The sequence below is a fragment of the Ixodes scapularis genome, unplaced genomic scaffold (genome assembly GCF_016920785.2).
Source record: "Ixodes scapularis isolate PalLabHiFi unplaced genomic scaffold, ASM1692078v2 PGA_scaffold8__174_contigs__length_109621045, whole genome shotgun sequence".
NCBI classification, from domain to species: Eukaryota; Metazoa; Arthropoda; class Arachnida; order Ixodida; family Ixodidae; genus Ixodes; species Ixodes scapularis.
This window is the reverse complement of record NW_024609883.1, coordinates 85,662,741-85,686,537: the sequence shown is the minus strand read 5'-3', so window position 1 is coordinate 85,686,537 and position 23,797 is coordinate 85,662,741. Positions and strand designations below refer to the sequence as shown.

The following is a 23,797-nucleotide window of genomic DNA, read 5'->3' as shown; positions in this document are numbered from 1 at the left end:
TGCCATGTTAGTAACATATGGTCACGGATGAAGGCGATGGGTGGATGAACAGCAAACTGAAAATAAAGGTTTAACGGCGAACTTGTGCCAGACGAAAGAAAGATCGAGCGTCGAGACAGAAGAAAAGTGGGCGGCGATCTGGCGGCGTAAGAGCAAGCGAGAGTGAGACTCACTCGACGAAGTCCCGCTCAGCTCTTTATCTGATGTGCGGTGGCCGGCCGTAGAAACTGACGCTGCACGTCAGCCTCAACGGTTGGCCACCCCATGGCGCTGTGGGTCCGTCAGCGCACCAACACGAAACGTCCAAGGTAAGAGCCCTCGCCGGCAGAGCGGAAGAATGATGTACTATCGAGGAAAAATGAAATGCGAACAGCGGAGCGCGTGGCTCGCAGTACAGGCTGCGCCGCCTGTACCGCGAGCCACGCGCTGCTCTGTTCCATTTCATTTTTCCTCGATAGTACATGCTTTCGCATTTACAACTCATAAGAAGTGCTTCAGTGTATCTCGACCCTTTTTACTGTTACAAATATAGGCTTCGCCACGACACGATGACGTTTGATCGGAACCCGAGTGATCCTTCTTGACCAACTAAACGTATACGGTTCCACACACACGCTCCAATAAGAGCAAAGCCTTCTTGCGGAAGGTGCACGGCCTCGATCTGGTGCATAACCAATTTGTGCGTTGAAAGCAACAAATTGCAAATACCACTCATAAATGGTTGCCCCTCATTCTCTGCAATATCGAACGTCTGCCACAAAAGCCAACGAAGCAGACGAGCTTTGACGGCTGTGAGCGCAAAGCGGACAACGAGCACATGGCGAACATGCCACGTGACGCCTTTACTCTATTTCATCCGACGTTACCCACCTATCGGAGAAGGAGGGTAGCGTGAGTAATTACACCGGAGTAAACAAACCCGCTTCTCGAACACAAGTTAGGACGTCATCGAAGAAGCACGAGCAAGTTTTGGAACCCCGCGGTACAAAACAATAGGGAGTTTTAGTAGATCGCGCTTTCAAGCCACGCTAATTGTTGCGGGAGTTCGCGCTGCCACTTCGATGCATGCTCTGAAGCGCTTGCCCGTAGCGGTAGCGGGCCTTTAAAAACGATCTACTACAACTCCCTATTTTCTCTGGAGTCGTATCGAGTGAATTTTTGAACACAGCCACGGAATCACTGCAAAATATCAAACCTAGTCCAGTTTTAAAAAAAAATGGTTAGTGGTGAATTTTAGTGTATTTTGGTACCGTGAAATTGAATACCACGAACATTTGACTCAAACGTAAAAATAGACACGAGATAAAAAAAAATAAAAAAAATCAACCGCTCAGTGCGACGTCATACCTAGAGGTTACAGCTGCCTTGAGTGTGCTGCTTGTGAGGGATCCCGCCTAACGCGTTTGACTGCTAGGGTAAGGTAACGCGCTGGGAAGGACTTCAGCGCTATATTGAAAGCGTGGTGTAACTACTTGGTGTATCCATCTGAATTATTATTTTGATATTCGCGATGATGTAGGCCAAATGACGATTGAAATGTGTTTTTTTCTCTTTAATATAAAATTTCTTCAGTTTCGCTTTAATTTTACTTTAAAAGTGATGATGTTCTGTCGGTCTGCTTCTTCTGTGCGCTGTTTTCAACAGCGTCTCCTTGGCCATCTGTTTGAACACTGAGGATGGATTGCAGATTAACTCTTGCACAGTTCCGAATTCCAGAATGCGGCCGTCACCCATCACGAGGATCCTGAAAGAAAGCACAACAAAAACACACATCAACTTAAAGAGTATGTATGCTAATACTCGTCAAAAGAATATACGGAAAAAGGGATGTCTCCTTCTTTCTCCTTTTACAACGCAAACTGCGCTATAAACTATCTTTGGAATCTATATCACTCAATTGCGAATAATATTTTATCTTCAAACGTTTAAGCAAGATGTAAAATTTTTGATGTTCTCATATGTTGAAGCGTATTTGTTAAAAAAAGAATATTAAGAAATGCGCAATTAAATGACCGCAAAATAACGAAACTAAATAAAGAGCTTCATTAAAAAAAAAAAACTGCCAAGGAAACATTTTGTACAACGGGACCCTTTCCTCATTCATTCGAAATGTACGAGAAAACCTTTGGCGGCACATTAATCCGCGTGTAAAACCAGGCCATCATACTACACCCGAAGGAAGTGCGACTAAGGCTAACAACTTCAACGACTACTTTATTTCCGTGTTTACTCAAGATAAAGCTATTTTGCCGACTACAACTGACAGCTCAGCGTAGTCAATCTTACAAGGCATAACCATATCACAAGCTGGCAACCCTCTAAACTTTACCCTCAAAAAAGCGTTGGCCAAGAGAACATTTCTAATACGTTCTTGATAGGTATGCGGAATGGTGCTTAAAATACTAATAACTGATATTTAAGAAATCGCTCGACGAACCTGTAATCCCACCGGACTGGAAGCGAGCGAAAATAACTCTAATTTGCGAAACGGGTGATAGAAACATCGTCGCGAACTCCAGACCCACCTCACGAACGTCTGCCTGTTGCAAATTATTAGAACATTAAATTTTAAAACGTATAACAAAGAAAACGAAATTTCAAGTCTCTATCAACATGGTCTCCGCTCTGGTTTATCGACTGTAACTCAGCGAATTGAAGCTGTACACTATCTGTCTTCATTAATCAATCGTAGGAACCAGGTGGATGTCATATTTTTTTTTATTTATCGATGGCCTTCGACAGAGTTTCTCATACGAAACTTCTCAAATTAACTAGAGCCCTAGGCAACGGAGAAGTTGTTAACTGGATTAAGAACTTCCTGAGTAACCGTACTAAATATGTAGAAATAAACAGTAGTTATTCAGCAAATAAACCTGTGCTCTCCGGTGTCCCCCAGGGCTCAGTGCTTTCCCTGATCCTTTTTCTCTTGTATATTAATGACATAATAAGAGTCATTAATGCAGAAAAGAAAAAGAGTTTGCCGATGACTGCATACTTTATTCAGAATTAACAAACCCTCCAGGCCACTTAAGGCTCCAAACTGCTATAAACCAAATCTTTTTTTGTGTGAGGAATGGCACATGCAAATAAATTTAAATAAAACAATTGCCATGACGATAAGTATAAAAAAAATGAGCTAGCCATACGAGATCGACGGAAACGTTATAAAAAACGTCAGCGAATATAAGTATCTAGGGCTAACATTCCCAGGTGATCGTAACTGGAGTGTGCATATAGAATCACTAACTAAAAAGCCATAACAAAACTGCGGTGTCTTCGAAGACGGCTAAGGTATGAATCACGTGACACTAAACACCTAGCAAATACTGAACAAATTAAGGCTCTGCTTGAATATACTTCTCCTGTTTGGTTTCCTTTCACGAAAATTCACATTCATAATTTAGGTAGAGTAAAAAGGCATTCCTGTTGGCTTCATTACCAATAGGTTTAGCTTGTATGGCTCGCCTACAGAACTTAGCCGACGGCTAGGAATCCAATCACTCGAAAAAAGAGCCAAGTTCTTCATACTAAAATTATTATTCTAAATTGCTCAGAATATGACTAACGTAAATTACTCTAAGTACCTAACTGTGATTGATAGAACAACGACCCGCTAAAACGATGAGAAACTACTTAAAGAATTTCATCCCAAAATATTTACTTTCATTTTTTTTTCCATTTTTTCCATTTTGCCATTGAAGAGTGGAATAAGCTGCCGGAACATGCTGTCCACGCGAGCTCACTATCGCAACTTTCGAATGATGTCGAAGCGCTAAGGACATGATGAATTATTTCTTTTCTGGTTTTTACTGATATGTAAACAATCTCTAACAGTTCTATTCTCTATACAAATGTTTACATTAATGTATAACAATTTCTATATTTTACTGTGGTGAAGCATCCCGCATTTCTAACCAGCCTGCGAAAATCCTCATATGAAGATTAGTATAGTATTCATAAATAAATAAATAAATAAATAATGCGAATATTATGCAAGTGTGCTATGCTACTCAAAGAAAGGGGCAAATAGACCAAATGGAGGATAAAGTGAGCCGCCAAAGTTACTTTCATCCAAGTGTACAAAAACACCATTTAAGTTGAAACTAAACGTTTTCTTCAAGAAACACTACAAGGATCAAAAGAAACTTTGGCAGAAGTCACCATAGTCGCTGACAACCTAAAAAAAAAAGAAAAAAAGAACAGGTTACGGCTTCTCATATTCATGCTCGTTTCTTCGCGATTCATTCTTCAGCGTTCTTAAAGGCTAATGTCACAATTCTATTCGTTCTACATCGGTAATAATTTGCTCGGGAACTTGTTTCGCTATGCGTTTCTCATGCTGTCAGTGACTAAGCTTTGCCTTAAATTCCCAACGTTTTTATTTTCTATAATCATTTTTTTTAATCTATTTTATCATTTACGCCACTAGATACGCTACGTTCACCAAGTCAATAGTTTACTAACTGCATATAGTCCTGCTATCAGCCATCTTCATTTTACTAGAAATCTGAAAACAAAAACAAAAAAACACGTTCTGGACCAGGGTGTAAGATAGACAGGTGGGGAAACGGCCCATAGAAGCCTACCGCAGCGCCGTGACCGGATTGTGTACTTGTCTGCTTGCGGGTACCCCCGACTTGCGACAGATGGCGCTGCGGCGAGAGGAAAAAAATCGGAATCGGATTTGCGTGGAACTTTATGGGAGACAGCGCAAAATAAACCGAGAGCACGACAGTCTTTCATTAAAAATCCACGAGAAATCATCTCCGTCAGTTTAGCCGGTCGCCACCGATCGCCCACCCGGAGTGAGAGTTCGCGGTGCTCCACATAGATGGCGCCACAGAAAAAGAGAAAACCGAGGTGGACACAATGCGGTCACTCATTTGGCTCTCGTTTCCCCACCTGTCTATCTTACCCCCTGTTCTGGACTCACTTGTCGTAGTCGATGATAGTGTGTAATCGGTGTGCAATGGTGAGTTGGGTGCACGTCGCAAAGGCTTCCCGAAGCGTGGCCTGTATCAGCTGATCCGTGTCGCCGTCCATCTGGGACGTGGCCTCGTCCAACAACAGCAACCGGGGTCTCCGCAGCAAAGCGCGAGCGAGACACAAAAGCTGACGCTCACCCACGCTGCACCAGAAACAACGACGAAATTAAAGGCAGCTGCGGGGGGGTGACATCACTCGCTTGCAGAAAAGAAAAGAAGTGCAGGCGGTCCCAGAACAAATCTGCCTAAGAACCGTGTGTAAATAATGGCATCTTTTGGCACATCTGCTAGTGTGCAAGGACGTATAGGGTGGCTGCCCTTTTGATGCCGTACAACTGCGCCTCTTGATCGTTCACGTTGACTCCAACAGGTGTAGGATGAGAGCGCGTGAATTAAGTATCCGTCTGAACATTTTGAAAACTTTTTTTATAGTTTTATGAGTGAGAAGTCTTTCAAACCATTGTGCGTAGTGTTCAGGGATGTGGTCAATATTCTACAAAGTGGGTGTAGGAAACCCTGTGCAGGACAGCTAGGCAGAGAGAAAATAGAGCGTCGAGAAAAGAAACGCGCTGTTCGAGCTTAAAGCAATCGAGTGGCATTCACCACCACCACTACACTAAGTCTAATCACTTGACTAAGAATCGGCTATAGTAGGTGAAAGACTAATACTGTACCTAGTTACACTAGCACTTTTAACTGTCATTAAGCCAACGCCAGTTGACTTAATCGCGATCAACCGGAGTAACACGGCGGCGCCAACTGTCATTAAGCCGCTAACGATCATTGCGTTAAACTGAGCTGGCCTACCTTAATTATATTTCACTATGTCTATTTCACACTACGATGTACCGCAAAAAAAAAGCTACAAACCCAATATCCTTGCTATGCGGCAGATCTCGGCGGCATAAAATCTCGTGCATTAAGGGCAGCTGCCAACGCTATGAGCTTGCGCTTCTAGCCTTCGCTGCGGTACAACAGACGTAGTACAACTTAAGGTAAAACAGAGTATAACTGATCGGAATTCGCCCCAACAGAGCTAAAGATGGCGGCGTCCGTCGCATCGCCGCCCATGGAAAGTGCCAACGAAGCACTTACTGTCAGGGGGGGAAAGGTGCCGCCGCTTCCAATGCACCCTCCTCAGAATTCACGGCGCTCCGTGGGGGCCGCCATGTTAAAACTTGATACCAGTGTTGCTGCATCTCTAGGTCATCTTTAAGTTAGAGCTGACGGAGAGAATCTGGCCACGGCGCAACGCCGATGTACGCTGGAAGCTAGAGCCGGTTTGCTTTCGTTGTTTTTGTTTGGTCGGAGAAAATCTAGCAACAACGCACGTTCAACATGGCGCCGGTATTGCTTCGGTTTGACCACGTTTGACGCGGTTTGCGAGCACATGTAGCGAAGACGCGACCGGAGAAGTGCCCCTGTGATGGTCCCGGAACACGGAAAGTAATCGTCGTGTGTGCTTTGAAAGCGAAGGGAGTCACAGGGTCGCAACCTCGAGCCAATGTTCACGACAGCGCTCCGTTGACTACGGTGATCTCGTTCTGTTTAGTGCGTAGAGACAGGTTTGGTGTAACACGGCGACGCGACAAAGAGTTGAATGAAACGTTCGTGGTGTGTGGTGCGGTGCTTGGAGTTAGAAGCCCATACTAACACGAAGCACAAATTGGTTATTGTGGGGCTGCAATTCCACGGGTTCAGTCCCGTCGTCGTCAGCTGATCCGGTCCAGCTGGTCCGGGAGGACGGAGCGAGCGCTTTTAAAAGTAAATCTTCCTTCGTCCCGTTTCAAAATGTGGAAGATTCTTGACGCATACCGTGAGTAAAAAGCTGCGGGCGTTTTCAACAAAATTACATCGTTTTAATTGAACAATGGACTCCGGATTGTTGTCCTAGACCTGCCGTTTTTATGCTTCGTTTTGTTTTTATTTGCACAGCGACGCACACCGCCCGAGTAGATGATTCGGTCCTGCAAACGACCGGTCATACAGAATTTAAGGGAAACTTAAGTCACCACCGATATTTTCTTGTAAATCTCGTGTGAGTTTGTTGCGCTCATAATGCGGTGTGAATAAATTAGGGCAACGTTTCCTACGTGCCTATGGATGCATGAACTGAGACCATAACTTACGTAGGGAACATAGCGTTTTTTTTTCTTTATTTTGGAAAGAGGTGTTGGTGACTTTATTATGGTACAATCACTTGAGAGTTCAGAAATTGGAGAGAGCGAGCATGCTTTCCCAACTTTGTCTCTTCTCTCTGGCATCGCCCCTACTTTCAAGTTGCAGTTTCAGTAGACATACCTACTTGCAGGTACAAACTGCTCTAAAGCAGGTAAAAGACTAGTGAGTCTGGACGGTGCGGACCCCGTGTTTCGCGCTTTTCGCAAGGTGGCTGGGTAAGCGCTTTTGCGAGGTATGCGGAATACGCAAACGATTTCTTTATGCCCGTCGGTTGCGTCTTTCCAGCAAAACGAATAAGATGAACTAGTTGCGTCTTTCCAGCAAAACGAATAAGATGAACTACAAAGGCGCAATTACAAGCCAAGATTTACGATAACAGTGCATTTGATTCGGTGGTCCGTGTAGTTGTATTTTACCCTGCTTTCTGCAACACCGGGTCATGACGAAGAGCTGGAACGTTCACGGTTTGTACTGGGCTACCGGTTGACCCAGAAGCGAATCCAGAACTGAGTTTTTTGTTTGTTTTTTTTCGGGGGGGGGGGGAGAGGGGGGAGGGAAAATTTAGAGCAAGATAAACAGGACTCCGGTCGCGCCTTTTGTTTTAACCGCCGCAGAACCAGACTGCGCCGACGGCCCCTAGACGTGCGCTGCTGCGCCGACTTTTGGTTTTAAGCCGTGCTTTGAAACCGCCGCCGCGAACTTCAGTCTCGGTTGAAGCGACGGAGTGGTTCTCCAAGTTCAGAGTACTATCGGGGAAAAATGAAATGCGAACAGAGGAGCGCGTGGCTCGCGGTACAGGCAGCGCCGCCTGGAAGTGAGCTTAGGAGCGAGGGTGCGTGGCCTACTCCGACGTGTTCACGACCCTCCCTTTGCGCTCCCCAAGCTTCAGCAGTGCGCCTCTTAGTGCGCTGAAAGCTATCACCGCTATCTTTGCTGGCTCAGCGCGTGCGGTCCAAAGAAGCTCGCCGCACTCGCCGAGCAGGCAAAGATAACGGTGACAGCTTTCAGCGCACTGAGAGGCGCACTGCCGAAGCTGGGGGAGCGCCAATCGAGGGGCATGAACACATCGAAGTAGGCCACGCACCCTCGCCCCTAGGCTCACTTCTAGGCGGCGCAGCCTGTACCGCGAGCCACGCGCTCCTCTGTTCGCATTTCATTTTTCCCCGATAGTACAAGTGTGCCTGCTAGGGTACAACCTACCCTATTTCGAACCCTCGTCCTTGAGTACCGGGCCTTCTACCTCCTGGCAGGCCGGTAGTCGATTTCATTTCGGGAGATCCACCCATGTCAAATCGCTCTCCGAGAAGGGGGCAGGAAGGGGGGGGGGTCCCCGTCGCCCCCCGCCTCCCCCCGCCTCCCTTGGGTCCGCCCCTGGGTTGACAGAAGCCCGCGTCGCCCGCATCGGCACTGAGTGCACTTGGGCTATTGTAGTGGCTCTAGGCTGTTGATGCTGAAGCCTTTCATCCGCGGCTTGCCGCCAGCTGATCCGGCTGCTCGACGATGAGGAAGCGGCGAAAGTGAACTCTGAAGTAAATGTAAATCTTTGTTCATCCAGTTATCCCGTGTTAAAGAGTGGAAGGTGTCCAACGTGTACTGAGGGCGGGAACTACGAGCGTTCTGCCTTGCTTTCGTAACCGCAACCAGAACAGCGAGATAACTGTCTTGCGTACTCCAAAATGATGGAAGCAATAAGTCGTCAAAAACCCGTTTTTAGGGTTTCAAACTAAGTAAACGAGACAAATATATTTAAACTTCGTTGTCTGTATGCAGGAGGACTTATGTAACACAAAAATACATCCTCTTTCCAAAACGAAAAAAAAAAAAGTAAAACTCAGTCCGCCGTATATGGCAGCAACTTCTTCGCTGCAAAACCTATGCTGGCAACGTGAGCGGTTTTAATATGGCAGCCTCCGTTTTGCGCCGCGTTCCCTTTCCCTCTTCCCCCCCCCCCCCCCCCCCCCCCCTGCTTACTGTTTCGGAAGATTGTGGACGTATCTGGAATGTATCGTAGCAGCAAAAATTGTCTGAAAAGGTATGATTCGGGGTCGGAGCTGCCGCTAGAACGATCACGGCTCGTCGTGGAAGCCAAAGCTCGGTGATGGCGGCCATTGTAATGTCGGTGCCGATAAGACTTGTGTCTCTCTTGCTTTAATACGGGTGAAACGTTTTGATTGTCGCTCCTTTACTCTAAAAACAAACAAAAAGTTTCTTTTATATTGTTTTCAGCGTTTATACTGAATGAAAAGTGTGCATATAAATCATCTGCGTCGCTATTGTTTCTGAAAACTTAATGGGGCATCAGTTTTGGTTTCGCTTCGGTTTCAACTGTGTCCCTTGACGCGCGTCTCAATTGGGTTGTTAAGCTTATGTACCGTATAACACCGGACAACTTAGTATAGTTCAGTGACAGCTTGGAGAAGTCACCGATTGTTTGCTTAATTACATTTGAAAGCGTGTAGTATAAATAGGGTATAACTAGGGTAAAAGACCCCTTTATACCCTGTTCACCCTTCAGCAGAGACTGAAGTAAAAGCTACAAGCGCAAGCTGGCCCTCGCTTCCTGCAGGCTTTGAGATGCACATTCCGACCCGAAAACTCGTTCTGCAGAAGAACGTTTCAAAGCAGCGGTCTTGTGCTCTCGTGTTCTTCGCATTGGCTGCAGTCTCAGCTTAAAAGGGCCAGGAAATTATGTATCTACTTTCGCGAAATTACTTAGAATCACTCCCTAACGTAAATAACTGAATAAAGTAGACTTAGTTTTTCTTTCTGGGCAATGAATCAATGAGCATCGTTCATCCCCTTAACTCGGAGCCAAAACAAGCGGCCACGTAGCCTGGTGCCCATCCTATGCCGCCAACGTTAATCGTAGATACGCGCAGCGGTTGGCAAAATAGAAAACGCGTGCATTGTTAGAGTTTGGCTGTTCTCATCACCGAAGTGGTTGGACACGAGCCACTACCCGAGTGACCGCCGAGGCATTGATTGTTACGAGCCAAAGTCGAGTGCTCACGCAGTTCTAGTGCCCAATCCATGAACCGCGCTCGACTGACGTCAGGCAGGTGGTTTCGATCACACAGTTATGCCGTCAAGCTTTGCGAAGGCAAGACTGAAATAAATAGTCCCCTTTTCTCTTCAAAATTTCACTGCGACAAGAAACCGGTCTGCGCGAGTATACCTGGGCCATACTGTGACCAGTACACCTCTGCAAATTCATAAACATACCAACCCAATATCGTTTCATGACCACTTTAAAGGGTTGGTGCAACGATATTCGATTGGAATGTTTTCCACTTTACACGAGCTTAGTGTAACTAGTGGGACTCCAGGCTACTCACACGCAACGCCACTATACTCGGTGACAACTTTTTTTGGCAATGCAGTGGAAGGTACGTCCTGCGTCCCCTCTCCCATTTTGAGTGTACGCAGGCTCTCCTCCTTCCCCTTTTCCGGGGAGAGGAGGAAAGCCTGCGTACACTCAAAATGGCAGAGGGGACGCGGGACGTACCTTCCGCTGCATTGCCAAGAAAAGTTGTCGCCGAGTATAGCCAAGAAACTAATTTGTTGCGGCGTAATTTCAAGGACAAAATCGAGCGCTTTCATTCAATCTCTCCGCAAATCTTCATGACGTAGCTGGGCGCTCGCAGTATCGCCCAGTGACAACATTTGAATGTGGCTCATAGATTGGACCCGAGTATTGCGTGGGCACTCGATTTGGGCTCGTGATAATCGATAACTCGAGGAGCATTCGGGTAGTGGCCCATGTCCAATTGCTACATGGACAACAATAGCCGAACCATAGCAATGTCTGGAACTCGGCGCGTGTCGTGTGCCTTGCCAAGCTCGGGGCGTAGCTATGATCAAGATTGGCGGTGTATAATCGGCTCCAGATCACGTGGCTGCTTGTTCTAGCTGCGAGTTGAGGGGATGAACGCTGCTCGTTTTTCTTTAATAAGTTTTTTTCTGCGACTTCGATTGCGTGTGGTGAGAAACGAACAGGTGCTTAACAGGTCATTAACGTCAGGAATCGGAAGCGGTATTTGCGCAAAGTACAAAAATTTTTGCATCGTCCCTTTAAGTATGAACGGAGTATAGACGATTGCGAGCAAGGCACCTGGTCGCCGTCAAGTCTCTGTTCGTGCGGGAAATCCCGTCCAATTTGAATCTTGCCAAAGTTCTTATAACGCACACGTTGCGCGTGCTTGCACGCATAGGAAACCAGTCAAGGCGCCAGGCACGCAACTGTTCATAGAAGATACGTTTCTGACACGCTCTCGATACCTTCCTAATTGATTTTGCTGCGCGTATCATTTAAACCAGAGAGCTCGCTCTCGAGGCAAAGGATCTAGTGGGTACTGAACCTGCCATAAACAGTAGTCAGTGCCCACCTGAAGCTGGAGCCACCATCCCCAGTGTCGAGAAGCAGCTGCTTAGGGTCTCTCGACACAACGTCGCTGAGATGAGCTTGCTCGAGGGCGGCCCAGATTTCCTTGTCAGTATGCGAGTTCGTTGGATCCAGGTTTTCGCGTAGGGTGCCCCGCACCAGGCTTGGGTCCTAGACATCAGAAACCGAGTAATACTTTGAAATGAACCAAGCTTGCTCTGTCACGAAAGAAAATCTTCGACAAACTCGCTGGCCAAAATTTAATTTACCGTGAATCGGTACACCATAAATGCTGGTTCTCACATGTAACTTTGAGTGTGATTGAGTGCGCTACGATGACTTGTGACCACTTATGACCAGAGCCCACTAAAAAACACACTGACACACTAGCGCCATCGATCAGGTAGTCCAGTAAACACTTGCGATCTGTGAATAACTAGACAGCATATTTTGCAGTATTTTTTTAGATCAAGTCTGCGCGCTATCTATAAGAAATGATCGCCTTGACATTGTCCGAATTGATTTGTGTTTGTGGCGAAAAAATGGCGTCTCATAATATATCTGTACGCGGATCGAAAATGTTGTAACTAATTTGATCACAATCAAACACAAATATCGGAACCAGCCTTGATAATTATTGAGAGCTGAAATAAACTTTACATAGCCTTTTTGTTTTTTTCTTTATCCACTTTTAAAAAGATTGTGTAGGAAAAATGAATCGCTCTCTCTTAATCACTGACACATTGTATGCCCTATTACGGCAAGTTCTTAATAGTGTTGACTGTACGACAACCATCAGCCAAACGAGCCTTTGAAAGCACAATGACGCAGGTTAAATGACAACATGCCTGTGGAATGACGGTGACACAGGTGCGTAGTTTCTGCAACGGAACACGAGCAATGTCGACGCCGTCGATGAGAATAGACCCTTGGGAACTCTTCAGAACTCGCAGCAGAGCCATGACCAGAGACGACTTCCCAGCACCAGTGCGACCAACCACACCTACCTGTATTCATGGTGTGAAAGATGATATGGCACTATTAATTTTATTAAATGATACTTCTAAAAACGTTTTACAATACATAGGCTTGCCGATTAGTGCGGTGCTGAATTTGGATGAAAAAACAATGAAATTTCTTGAAGACCTCTCGCTCTAGTGGCCTTGAAAGGTAAAGCCCAAATAAAAATTTTGTTATTTGAAAAATTTACTTGGTTGGAAATAGTGCCTTGGGGGTACAACACCCAAAAGGGTCAACTTTTGACGCTTTGGCATAATATTAATGAAATTTGCAGTGTATACTGGCAGTTGCGAGGCAGAATGTAGTGCAAACTTTCATCTGTGGATGGGAATTGTGAAATAAATTATAGTCGCTTTTATCAGGAACACAAGGACATTGATTAGCCTAACTATCGTTAGAAAACTAACCAAATATTCAACGTCTTTCTTCACTAGGTACGCAGCAGAATGTTAGGAGGGTGCAACTAATTTCCAAAAGCAATTTCTTTTATAATAATATTGCGGCAAAAATCTAATAATTTTTTTGCTTTTTGTCGTTGACAAAAACTTAACCTACTACATAAAAGACATTCACGAAGTAAAAAAAAATGCCCCAGTTTTATTGCTCATTAAATTTCAGTTAGAAAAAAAAAAACTGAGTGAGCCTTTCTTTTTGTATCATTACCAAACGATAATTTTCCTAAATTGAAATTTATGCCAAAAAATAGAACGGAGAAAAACGAGTTTAAAATGCTCGTATACCTCTACCTTTTCTGTAGCGTCGGTGGACAGAAAATAATTTATAAAAAAAAATTAACCATGCTGTGTAAGCAAATGAAACTCTCTGGCAATACTTTTCAGAGTTGCTGGATGTAAATATGGCATTCTTTTTTAAATAAACAACTTTTTGCAGAATTTTTTTTTTCTCTCTAGCGTCCCCTTTAATATCACGAGGCGTAAGATTAAAAAGGTACATGTCCTGTTACGTTTTTTGCCTTTCTTAAGCCGGTGTGACTTAAATAAATAACAGTTAAATAGGATTTTTTTAATAAATGCTAATTTATTGAAGGCGACCGAAAATTCTCAAATCCCCGGCTTCAGCGCGACCTTTAGGCCGCAGTCATTCTGCCCGTACATCATACAGAAGACACGGAGTTTCTCCGCAGATATGATGACAGAAAATAGCCTGCGGACACTCTTGAGGCTTGTTCGCTCTAAACGTATCTATGCTTCGAATATGTCTGCCGGCTGTTTTTGTATCCCCACTGTGACAAGACCGTCCTCCAAGAAAGACCTCAGGCAGTGACTGCAGAGCAGAGTGTCTTCTTTTGTACGATGTAAAAGCTGTGGGACCGCGACTTAAATATTTAATAATTTTAAATGACCAGACAATGCTTTTTTTCAAAAAAAAGTTGTGTGAACTTTTTATTTTTTCATTTTTTTTTCACTTGCACGGACACAAGGGGTAAGCACGAGACGTCGTCGCAGCAGAGTTTAATCCACAACGCCGAGAATCGACACCCTTCTGAGCGGTTGTGTCGGACTCGACCAAGAACCGGCATCAATTCAGCGCTCTCGAAAGTTCGCTTGAGAAGTTTAACCAAGCTGGTTTTGACGCGCATTCACTCTTCCCCAACCAGGCATGTCTCGAAACTTGGGAGAGAACATCGTATAACTCCTACTGTGATGTATTCTGTAATGCGGCAATTTTCGATTTCCCTAGAAGATAATATCAAATTTTATTTATTTATTTATTTATTTCCTCAGGGCTCGAAGCTATTATAGAGGGGAGTGGATATACATACCTAATTGCACTCAAGTATAAACAGAAGTTAGGCAAGTAAGCCTGCATTCCAAACAGAACATTGTTAATCAAATCAAAACTTTGTTAATCAAGCTCAGAGATATTCGCTAAGTGCAGCTTTGACTGTGGCGCTACCGGCTATGCTGGCAATAGGTGCGGGAAGGCAATTCCAGTCCAACGATGCGATGGGTACGAAAGATTGTTAAAAGTGTGAGGTGCGACAGTAGGGGATGCCAACTTTATTGATGATCAACACACAATGAGACTTAAGATGGTTGTGTTAATATATGCTGACGGAGGCTTTGAGTAGCTGATAGATCTTATTAAGTAAGCTCAGGCGATATATTTTTCTACGGAGGGAGATTTCAGGCAAGCTTAGGGTGGTTTTCATTGCTGTTACACTGGGTGTGCGATGATAGTTATGTAGTATGAATCAAACAGACCCGTTTTGAGCAGCTTCTAGTGATGATGCAAGCGCTACGCCGGGGTCCCAGACAGCGGAAGGATACTCAAGTTTACTGCGGACCAATATTTTGTACATACATTTAAGGACAGTGGGACTAGAAAGTTCCTTTTTCAGGGAGCCTAACTTAAGGTTAGCATTTTTAATTATATATTCAATGTTAGGGATATGAGCACCAAGATATTTTTACGAAGAAACAAATTCCAGTGCGAATTTTTTTATATGATACGACGGACAGGTATTTTTTTGACGTGATACTCTCATGGATTTACACTTGCTAATATTGAGTTCCATTTGTCGTTGTTCACATCAACGGGAAACATTGTCAACGTCAGATTGGAGTGAACGAACTTCAAATCGTTTGTTACTTTAGAATATATGACACAGTCGTCTGCGAACAGACCAACTGAGTATGACATATTCGAATGGAGGTTAATAATGTTTATTTAAAAATAAAAGAGGGCCAGGTACAGAACCTTGGGTGACACCAAAAGTCAGAGGAGCGGGATGAAAGTTAGTGAAATTAACGTGAACAAATTGAAAACGGTTAGTTAAAAACGAGTTGATTCAACTCAAAACACGACAGTCAATGCTCAAAGTACAGAGTTTGTACAATAGGATCCTGTATGAAATCTTACCAAATGCTTTAGAGAAATTAAAAAAGATGCAGTCAACAGAAAATGAACGATCAATGGATGAATGAAGGTTATGCGTAAGTGTTAATAGCTGGGTTTCGCACCAAAATAGTCTTCTGAAGCCATGTTGAGCAGGAGGAAAAAATGTATGGATACTAAAAAAATTCAAGAGATGAGAAGAGATTATATGTTCTGGAATTTTGCAAGAAAACTTTTTAGGGAAATTTGGCCGAAAATTACTTGGGCTGGATTTGTCCCCACCTTTATGGATAGGAATCACCTTCCTCACGTTCCAGTCTTCTGGAAAGATACCGAGTTCGAGTGATTGAAGAAATAGTTTTGTTAGAATAACGCTGGAAAACATAGTAGTGTTTTTTTTTTTTAACTTCTAGTTAACATTATAAATTCCACACGATGACGATTGCTTAAGGTTGGCGATGATAGTCACGATACCGGCACATTCTATGGTAATAGAATTTATAGCACAAAAATTGCGTTGAGGAAAATCCGCATAGGAAGGATTGGTGAAATTCAAAAATGACTAGGGCTGGGCGTCGATTAAAAGTTTTAACCCGATTAATCGTCACCCTTTAATCGATTAATTAATTGATTAATCGGTCTCGTTTATTTCATTGCAAAATATTAAAAAAAAGTTTTTTTTTTTTGCTGAATCTATGATAAACGGTGCAATGTACAACGTGGATTATGAATTAATCAAGATCACTATCAGAGATCTTTCACAAAATATTACGTTTGCTGCGTGAGGCAAAGATGTTCGTTGATATTCTCTAAAAAGAGCGACTTCCTTTCATTGTTCACAATAGTCTCTACTGCGCTAAACAGACACTCGAGCGACATTGAAATGGCCGGGGACTGGCGTAACCTCTGCCCTAAATATGATGCTAAAAATATATCGCCTTTATACAGTTTATCTTATTCTAAAATTTGACCTAAAGTTCGCCCTTCGTACAGACGTACTCGTCCACGTCTGCGTTATGGAAGTGTTTAATTTTGAGTTCTTTGGTTCGTCTAAATTTTACCGATTAACCAGTTAAAAAATTTAATCGCGATTAAAGTATTAATCGATTAATCGGTAGGTTAATCGATCAATTGCCCAGCCCTAAAAATGACTTTGCGAATTATTCGTTTAGCACAGAGGCGCACTCATTCGCCGCTGCAATTTTATCATCATTGTTGTTTAGCACTACGCCAGGTCTCTTAGAAGAGTTTACAATGTTTAAAAAATGCTGAAGGTTGTTACGCAACATAGTGGGTAGTGTGCATTCGAAAAAACGGAGCTTGGCCTAGATATGGTAATCGCAAAGTTCCGTTTATTTTTGGCAGAAAAAAACTTTTGTCTTAAGCCCGTCAATTAGCAAAAGAATCGTAAGCATTGGCGGATTGAGACATTGTCCTTTTTTGTCTTGGTTCCTGGCCTTACCTTTTCGGTAGGATGCACCGTGAAGGTGATATCTTTGAGCACGTCCGGTAGTATTCCTGGCTTGTATGATGCCGAATAGGAGACAAACTCCACTTTTCCTTTTTTTGGCCACTCATCCAAGAACTCTACGCTAAAGTCATACTTCTTCACACCAGGCTCAACTTCACTCTGACAAAATAAGAAGCGATCACTTTAAATAGCCTGTTTGGAGGACAAACAAACATAAGTAAAAAGGAAACAATTCTGCATTTTAACATTTTTAAGAAGAACAAATGGCTGACACGTGTCCTGTGCATATTTCGTCCTGATTTTTTTGTTTTCCCTTTCTAAGAATCTATGACCCTGTTCAAGTCGTATAGACAAACTAATCTCATATAGACAAACAAGTCATATGGACAAAATCAGAACGCTGTTTCGCGCCCTGTCCACCAAGACTTGAGCAAAATAATATTAACTGGTGTATAATTATTTTTTCTCTATACAATTTAAAAGGCTATAAAAAGAGATACATTTTTTTGGGTGAATGCTTTTATTAGGGCAAAATAAATCATTCGTGCGCAAGATCTTTGTAAGTTTGGGTTATATCTTAGCGATGCTAAAAAAATATTGAACCTTCCCAACGGGCTAATGTTACCGTTATTTTATCTTTCCAAGATTACATGTCGGGCAAAATAGATTTTGGAAAGAGCAAAGCTGTGGAACCCGCACAAACTAAAAAAAAAAACACGTCTCCTATTAAAACGGGTCTTCAAAAGATAGGTATTATAATAACAATAAAAGTCGGCCTTTCTGTCGTGTTTACGCTTATTCAGAGGAAAAAAGCGGCAAGCGAATTGTACTGAGTGAAGTTTCGAGAGCATGAATGGGGGTCGGTGGTGTCTTTCAAATAACTGCCATTTCGGTTTCCAATCGTGGTAATTATTTTCGGCACGCAAAGAAGTTTGGGCAAATATAAGTTCGGATTTTTCATCGCGTTCGTTAAGCTGAAATTACGAAAAGTCTAACTTATACTGCGGGTTCTTCTCACAGCGTGGATCAATGTCAGTTGTTTCGTCAAGTGTCTTTGTGATGGAGAAAACCATTGAACAAATCTATCCAGTCAGGAACTCCTGCTTAAGTATTATACGCGTTTTTTTATGCGGGTTACGAAGAAATGCAATGAAATCGAACAGTGTTCGCGTACGAGGCCTTGTTTCTAACCTCAAGGTAAACTTAACACGTGTTGTATGATGCATATCTTACGTGATAAGAAAGGCGTTCGATAAAAAACGGAATGAAAATAAAGAAAATAAGTTCTAATACATTTATATCTTTTTGTTACATCGAGCTGCAGAACGTCCAGAAAAATTACAAGACAGTTAAAACTGCTTACATGTAGGAATGCGAAAGTATTCCTACATGCAGCGCGCCCCGCTGTCCGCGGTGCGGAGGACAGCGGGCAGCGCGCCCCTTTCCCCTGCGGCGCAACATGGCTGAAAGCAGAGCGCAGAACATGTGAGGAGTGAAAATTTCCCGCTCCCCCCCCCCCCTTTTCTGAATCTCCGGTCACGCCTGACACGTGACCCGAAAGGAGGGAGAGGGGCGGCCTCGCGCCCGGCACCCTCTCCCTTTTACTGGCGCATGAGTCGCAGCGCCGTGGAGAGGGCTTCTCTGTGGGGTGGCGTTCCTTGGAACTACAATGCGTCGGAGCCAATGGGAATTCCTTCTTTGTTTCGGTGCTACAGACATCGGAGAGGAGAGTTTAGGTGCCGTTTTTTGCGTCTTCGAAAGCTGATAACGCTGGTTCACTCCAGAGGACAGTAAATGTTTTCGCATTAATAACGCAGGAGTGGACAAGCACGTGCTTAATTATTTCAGACGTCCTGCCTAATGAACGGTTCTCTGACTACGGCACAAATATGCCCTCTCCCGCAGCCGCACCTTGGAAGGTAACACTGAACAATGCAGTTAAAAAAATTGCCAGAGAGCAGTACATATCTTTTCTCACCCGACATTTTGAATATGAAAAAAAGAACAGACTGAATATATCCTGATAATTTTTTGTGTTAGTCATAATATTGTTTTGTAAATATCTTACTGTAAAAAAACTGAAAATCATCCTACTCTTTTCAGATAACCATTAGCACAGATGTCTTGTATCCTTTGGAAGATATATATTCTGAAAAGAGCCTCGCAGTTCATTCAGAATGACAGCAGTCGACGAAGTGGATATGACAGTTGTGTCAGAAATGATAATCAGCAATTCGCTGCTTACTTCTTGTGGCAGTTCGGTGTACTCGATGCAACGCTCGAATCCAGACATAGAGTGAAGGCATGAGTACATCATGGGGCATGCGATAGCCAGTGTTTGTATAAGCTGCGAAAAAAAAAAAGAAAAGGATCAATATATTGTTATAATTACGCTAGTAAAGGAGCCACGACTGTTGCTCTCAGCGTTTACCCGTCGCTGACGCTACAAAACCAAAAGCGTGTCACTGGCGTCCCTCTGTGTTACCACGTAATGTCACCCATGGGAGTAATAAGCAGCTACTCGAGCAAGACGTTCGGCATTTACTCGCGTCTAATCAGTGTTGGCGGAAACTCATTACAATTAACGGCGTTATCGGTAACGCATTACTTTTTGAGTAGCGTAGTAACGTACTTGTTACATTGTCAAAACAGTAACGGGTTTACGTAGTAAAGTTACTCGTTACTTGTTCCCGAGACCTAAAAAAATACACTCCAATTTTTTTAGAGTTCTAAGGCGCCCAGTCATGAGAATTTCTGAGCTTCTTTTTACTTTTTTGTGTGGTTTTTCTCGTGAGTATTGAGATGAAACCGTAAAAAATATAAAGGTATTATGTTCAGTTTCTGTAGGAACATAACGTTTCTTGAAACATGGCGCTGATGAAGGCCTGTACCGAAAAAACAATAAAACGTGTTAATTCATAATTTTAAAAAAAGTAACACAAAAGTAACGTGCTTCACTTGGTAACGGTAACAGCAACACGTTTATTTTATTTTGAGGTAACGTAGGCTGGTAATGTTTTCCTTTTGTTTGCAAGTATTTTGTTACTTTTTTTTTTTGGTAACCCCTACAACGCTGTTTAATCAGTGAGGAGACTTACGCTAGGTAGCGCAAGCTGACGCCCATTACGAAGGGTATAGCCATTGACATCATCCATCCAACATTCGTCTATCCGAGAGAAGCGCTGCGCCAGCGCCCGGCTAGCAGTCATGTTTAATCAGTGAAGAGAAGCGCGATGCGTCCGAGTTCTACTGGAACTCGCGTTTGGTTGTTCCGTCACTGGAGTAAGAATCAGCGCGATGGTTAGGTGCCAGTCTTTTTATGCATTCCGTGCTAAACAAAATAGCGATCAAAAATCTTTAATATATAAAAAAACAATCTAGATTTGTACTATTCGCAACTCGAGCCCGTCGCTCGCCCTCTCGCGGACGAACGAAGAATTAGAGGAGCGGGAACGGCGGCGGAGATGGTGGCAGGGATCTGTCGGCCTTGGTGCTGCTGTTCTGGTCGGTGTGTTCGCGAATCATGCAGTTTTCACGCATAAAGGTTGTGCGTGAAAATAGGAATTGTAATTCGCTTCACAACAGCATTGCACACAGGGACCAAGCTGTCTCACTTGGAAACTTTTCGTAGACCGCCTACGCTGTGGATTCCGGGTCCTGCAGTCGCCAGCACTCTGTGCTCAACGTGACGGCAAGAGCTTTGCTAGTAGTGCAAATCTCTTGCGTACGATGTAAAACAAAAAATATTATTTTCAGAAAGTATAAGATAACTGCTCGCGCAGCGGTGTGTGAAACGATAAACATCGGGAATGAGTTTGTAATTTATGCACCGAAAGACCGTGACAAGAAACATGACAGTTTCTCCCAAGCAGTTCAAAAAAGCAAACTACGTGTAGCTGCTTTCAGTTAAAGGGGCTGTGCAACGATATTGGGTAGGAAGGATTCTCAATTTACACCAGCTTACTGGCCCTAGCGGAACCCACGAATACTCGAACGCCACGCCGCTTACCAAAAAGCGTCTTCGTCGTTGTGGAATTCCAAGGATAAGAGTGAACTTTATCTTTCAGTCTCTCTCTCGCAAAATTTGATGACGGATCTGTGCGGACAACGCCAACAATTCGGTCCCCTGGAGTGCGTCATCAAGCTTTGCGATCCCTGCTGTTGGGATATTTAAATGCTGCTCATGCAGTGGACACAAAGACTTCGAAGGCAATCAGTTCTGCCTCGTGTGAATCAATGCCTCGACATGCATTCGGGTAGTGGCTCGTGCCCAATCGCTGAGAGTATGCGAATAGTCGTACCCTAACAATGCGTGGAGCTCAGCGCGCGCTCTGCGCTATACCAACCCCAGCGCGTGGCTATGTGAAAAACATTAACGACATATAATCTACTGCAAATCACGTGTCCGCTTTTTTTTTTGCTACTAGTTGGGTGGTAAAAGGTGTTCGTTTTTCTCGACTTTTTTCCGCAACTGACATTTCGTAGAGGGAAAAAGCAACGTGTGTTTCATAGGTCATAAATGTCAAGGAATGATTCTAATTGGTATTTATTGAAAGTAGACAAATTCTTGCGCCCCCCCCCCCCCCCCATCTTTAATCACAAAGACAAATAAAGCATTTATTGTAGCATTTTAAAACGCATCTGTGTGCAGATCGTGAGGTGTGCTTAATACGGGCAGTTTTTGGCGAGGTGGGTCTCAACAATGCGAATAACATGGTATACACGTGTACATTACCGTATATCTTGACATTTCTTTTGACAGAGCAATACATAAGAAACCTAAACATGCCAATGGCGTTAGTGGAGACTTTTCGGAAATCTTTACCGTATTCCGCGTATCGCACTACCAGAGCCTTTGAAGGTCATGATCATGGTATCCCACGCGGGCACTCGCTTAAAAGAACGCTTTAAAGGCTCCGAATGTGCGGTACGCAAAACACGGTAACGGTCTGCTAAAAGTTTATATTCTGAACTTTTAGCAAACCGTTGACGCGTGCTCCGCGTGCCGTACTGCCGGAGCCCTTATAGCATGCTTTTAAGCGCGCACCGCGAGGTCACGGTAGCACCTGGGCGCGCGCTTAAAAGCATGCTTTAAAGGCTCCGGGAGTGCGGTACGCGGAGCACGGCCACGGTTTGCTAAAGGTCGCTATTATGTAGTTCTAGCATAGCGTTACCACAGGCTACTGCAGGCACTGTAATACACCTGGCGCGCGCTGAAAACCATGCTTCAAAGGCTCTGTACTCATGATCCCGGAGCAGCTTCATTGTAAGGGCGCGTGGTCTTGAATAAAAGCACGAGCCGGTTGCACTGAGCTGGATCCCAAAGGATGCAGACGTCCGATTGATACAGATACAGCGCGAACTTCTGGTCGCAACACCTCTCCGTACAGCAGCCTGCGACTACGCTGTGCTAAAACTGCCTGTTAGTAACCATGGCGCAGGTTGATTAGATGTTGCAATGCACTAAAATCGCAGTGGCATGCAGTGAGCTGTGAGCCACTGACACAGACACCACGCTGTTCTCACCACCCAAAAATATTTTTCCACTCACAATGACGTGACCGGCACCCAAAACGCGCTCGCCTTCCACAAAGCGTCAACAGTCTTGTGATTTCTCCTCAACAGAAAAAAAGCATGCTGTTTTTTTTTGTTTTTTTTAACGTACGTCACCGTCTTCGTTACCTGTGTGCGCCCCCGCCCTTACCATGTTGCATTTGTAGCCATATAAAAATAATTTAGTCACACTCAGCGAGAAGACATGACGAAAAACAGCGCACAAAGATAGGACAACATAAGAGAAACAAACAAGCGCTGTGTGTTCTCCTGCTGTCTTTTGTGCGTTGCTTTTCATCTTGTGGTCTCAATACCAACTGACCTAATTCACCAAGTTGCTGAGTGAGCGGGTGAACGGAACATCTGTCCCCGTCTCTTCCGCCATCTCGGAGATACCACACCGCCATCTATAGGGTGTGGGAGTTGCGAATAGTATCAAATACCGTAGAAGCCAATACTGGCAACTCCCGCGGAAAACGGGCGAAAAGTGATTGCAGCGCCCCTGGTGAGCTCGGAGTCTCCACTAGCAGACAAATTCTCCAAAATACATTGGTTTTGCCTATCTCCATGCGAGGTGACCAACGAAAAAAAATTGTCACGGACATTCGCTGCTTTGAAAGTTAAAAAATGGGTGCCAGATCATGAGTGAAGGACATTCTCTTCGCGTGGAAATATGTTACAGCTTTCTAGGTGCAATTTCGGAGTTCTCCCGAAGAAAACATTCTGTCACAACTTATGTAAGCCAAGCAAAACACGAATGTATGCCTTCGCGCTGTTTCGTGAAAAAGGGAAATGTACAAACATTTCAGAACATAGCTTTGTTTCAACTTTATTGTTCTTATCAATCAATTCGTTTTGTCGTTGCAATTCCCATTTCTCATGAATGTCTTGCTTATAACCGTTTCGTCGAACAGGCGAGCTGGCTAATCCCGTTAAGATCGTCTCCGGATGAAGAACCAGAAGTCAATTTCGAACCACGTACGTTACGGCGATGTCAGTATGCTCCGAAAGAAGGGGTGTAGGCCCGTTTGTCATGTGCGCATTTGTCATAGGCCAACTGGTAATAGGCCCGTTCGTCACAGCGGAACATTCGTCATAGGGGAATTTGTCTCTAGGAACGTTTGTCACTGTGCGAACCGGATATTTGAATTTGCCCAACATATATTCACCTGGCTGAGCATGCAATAAAGATTAGTACGGTATATTTAATTTTACTAAAGAGAGGGAACATCCAAACAAGTCATCGTTGTACTTAAAAAACAACACAAATTTATTGAGCGAAATAAAAAAAAACAACTAAAAAGCGATATTCCGAGCTGCCACCCTCATGGTTTCTAGACGATTGCA

The 23,797-nt window shown here is 44.0% G+C and overlaps 1 protein-coding gene across 1 annotated transcript in view; it reads right to left on the bottom strand.

The window, feature by feature from the left end:
- Nucleotides 1-1,579: 1,579 nt before the first annotated feature.
- LOC8029719 (ATP-binding cassette sub-family C member 2) overlaps nt 1,580-23,797 on the bottom strand; it is a 32,458-nt gene continuing 10,240 nt past the window's right edge. The window contains exons 3-7 of the mRNA XM_042287047.1: nt 16,889-17,056; nt 12,396-12,554; nt 11,552-11,718; nt 4,934-5,128; nt 1,580-1,744 (exon numbers count right to left, since the gene is read on the bottom strand). Of these exons, the coding sequence (XP_042142981.1) occupies nt 1,591-1,744; nt 4,934-5,128; nt 11,552-11,718; nt 12,396-12,554; nt 16,889-17,056 (843 nt within the window). The 3' untranslated portion in view covers nt 1,580-1,590. The remainder of the gene's footprint in view (nt 1,745-4,933; nt 5,129-11,551; nt 11,719-12,395; nt 12,555-16,888; nt 17,057-23,797) is intronic.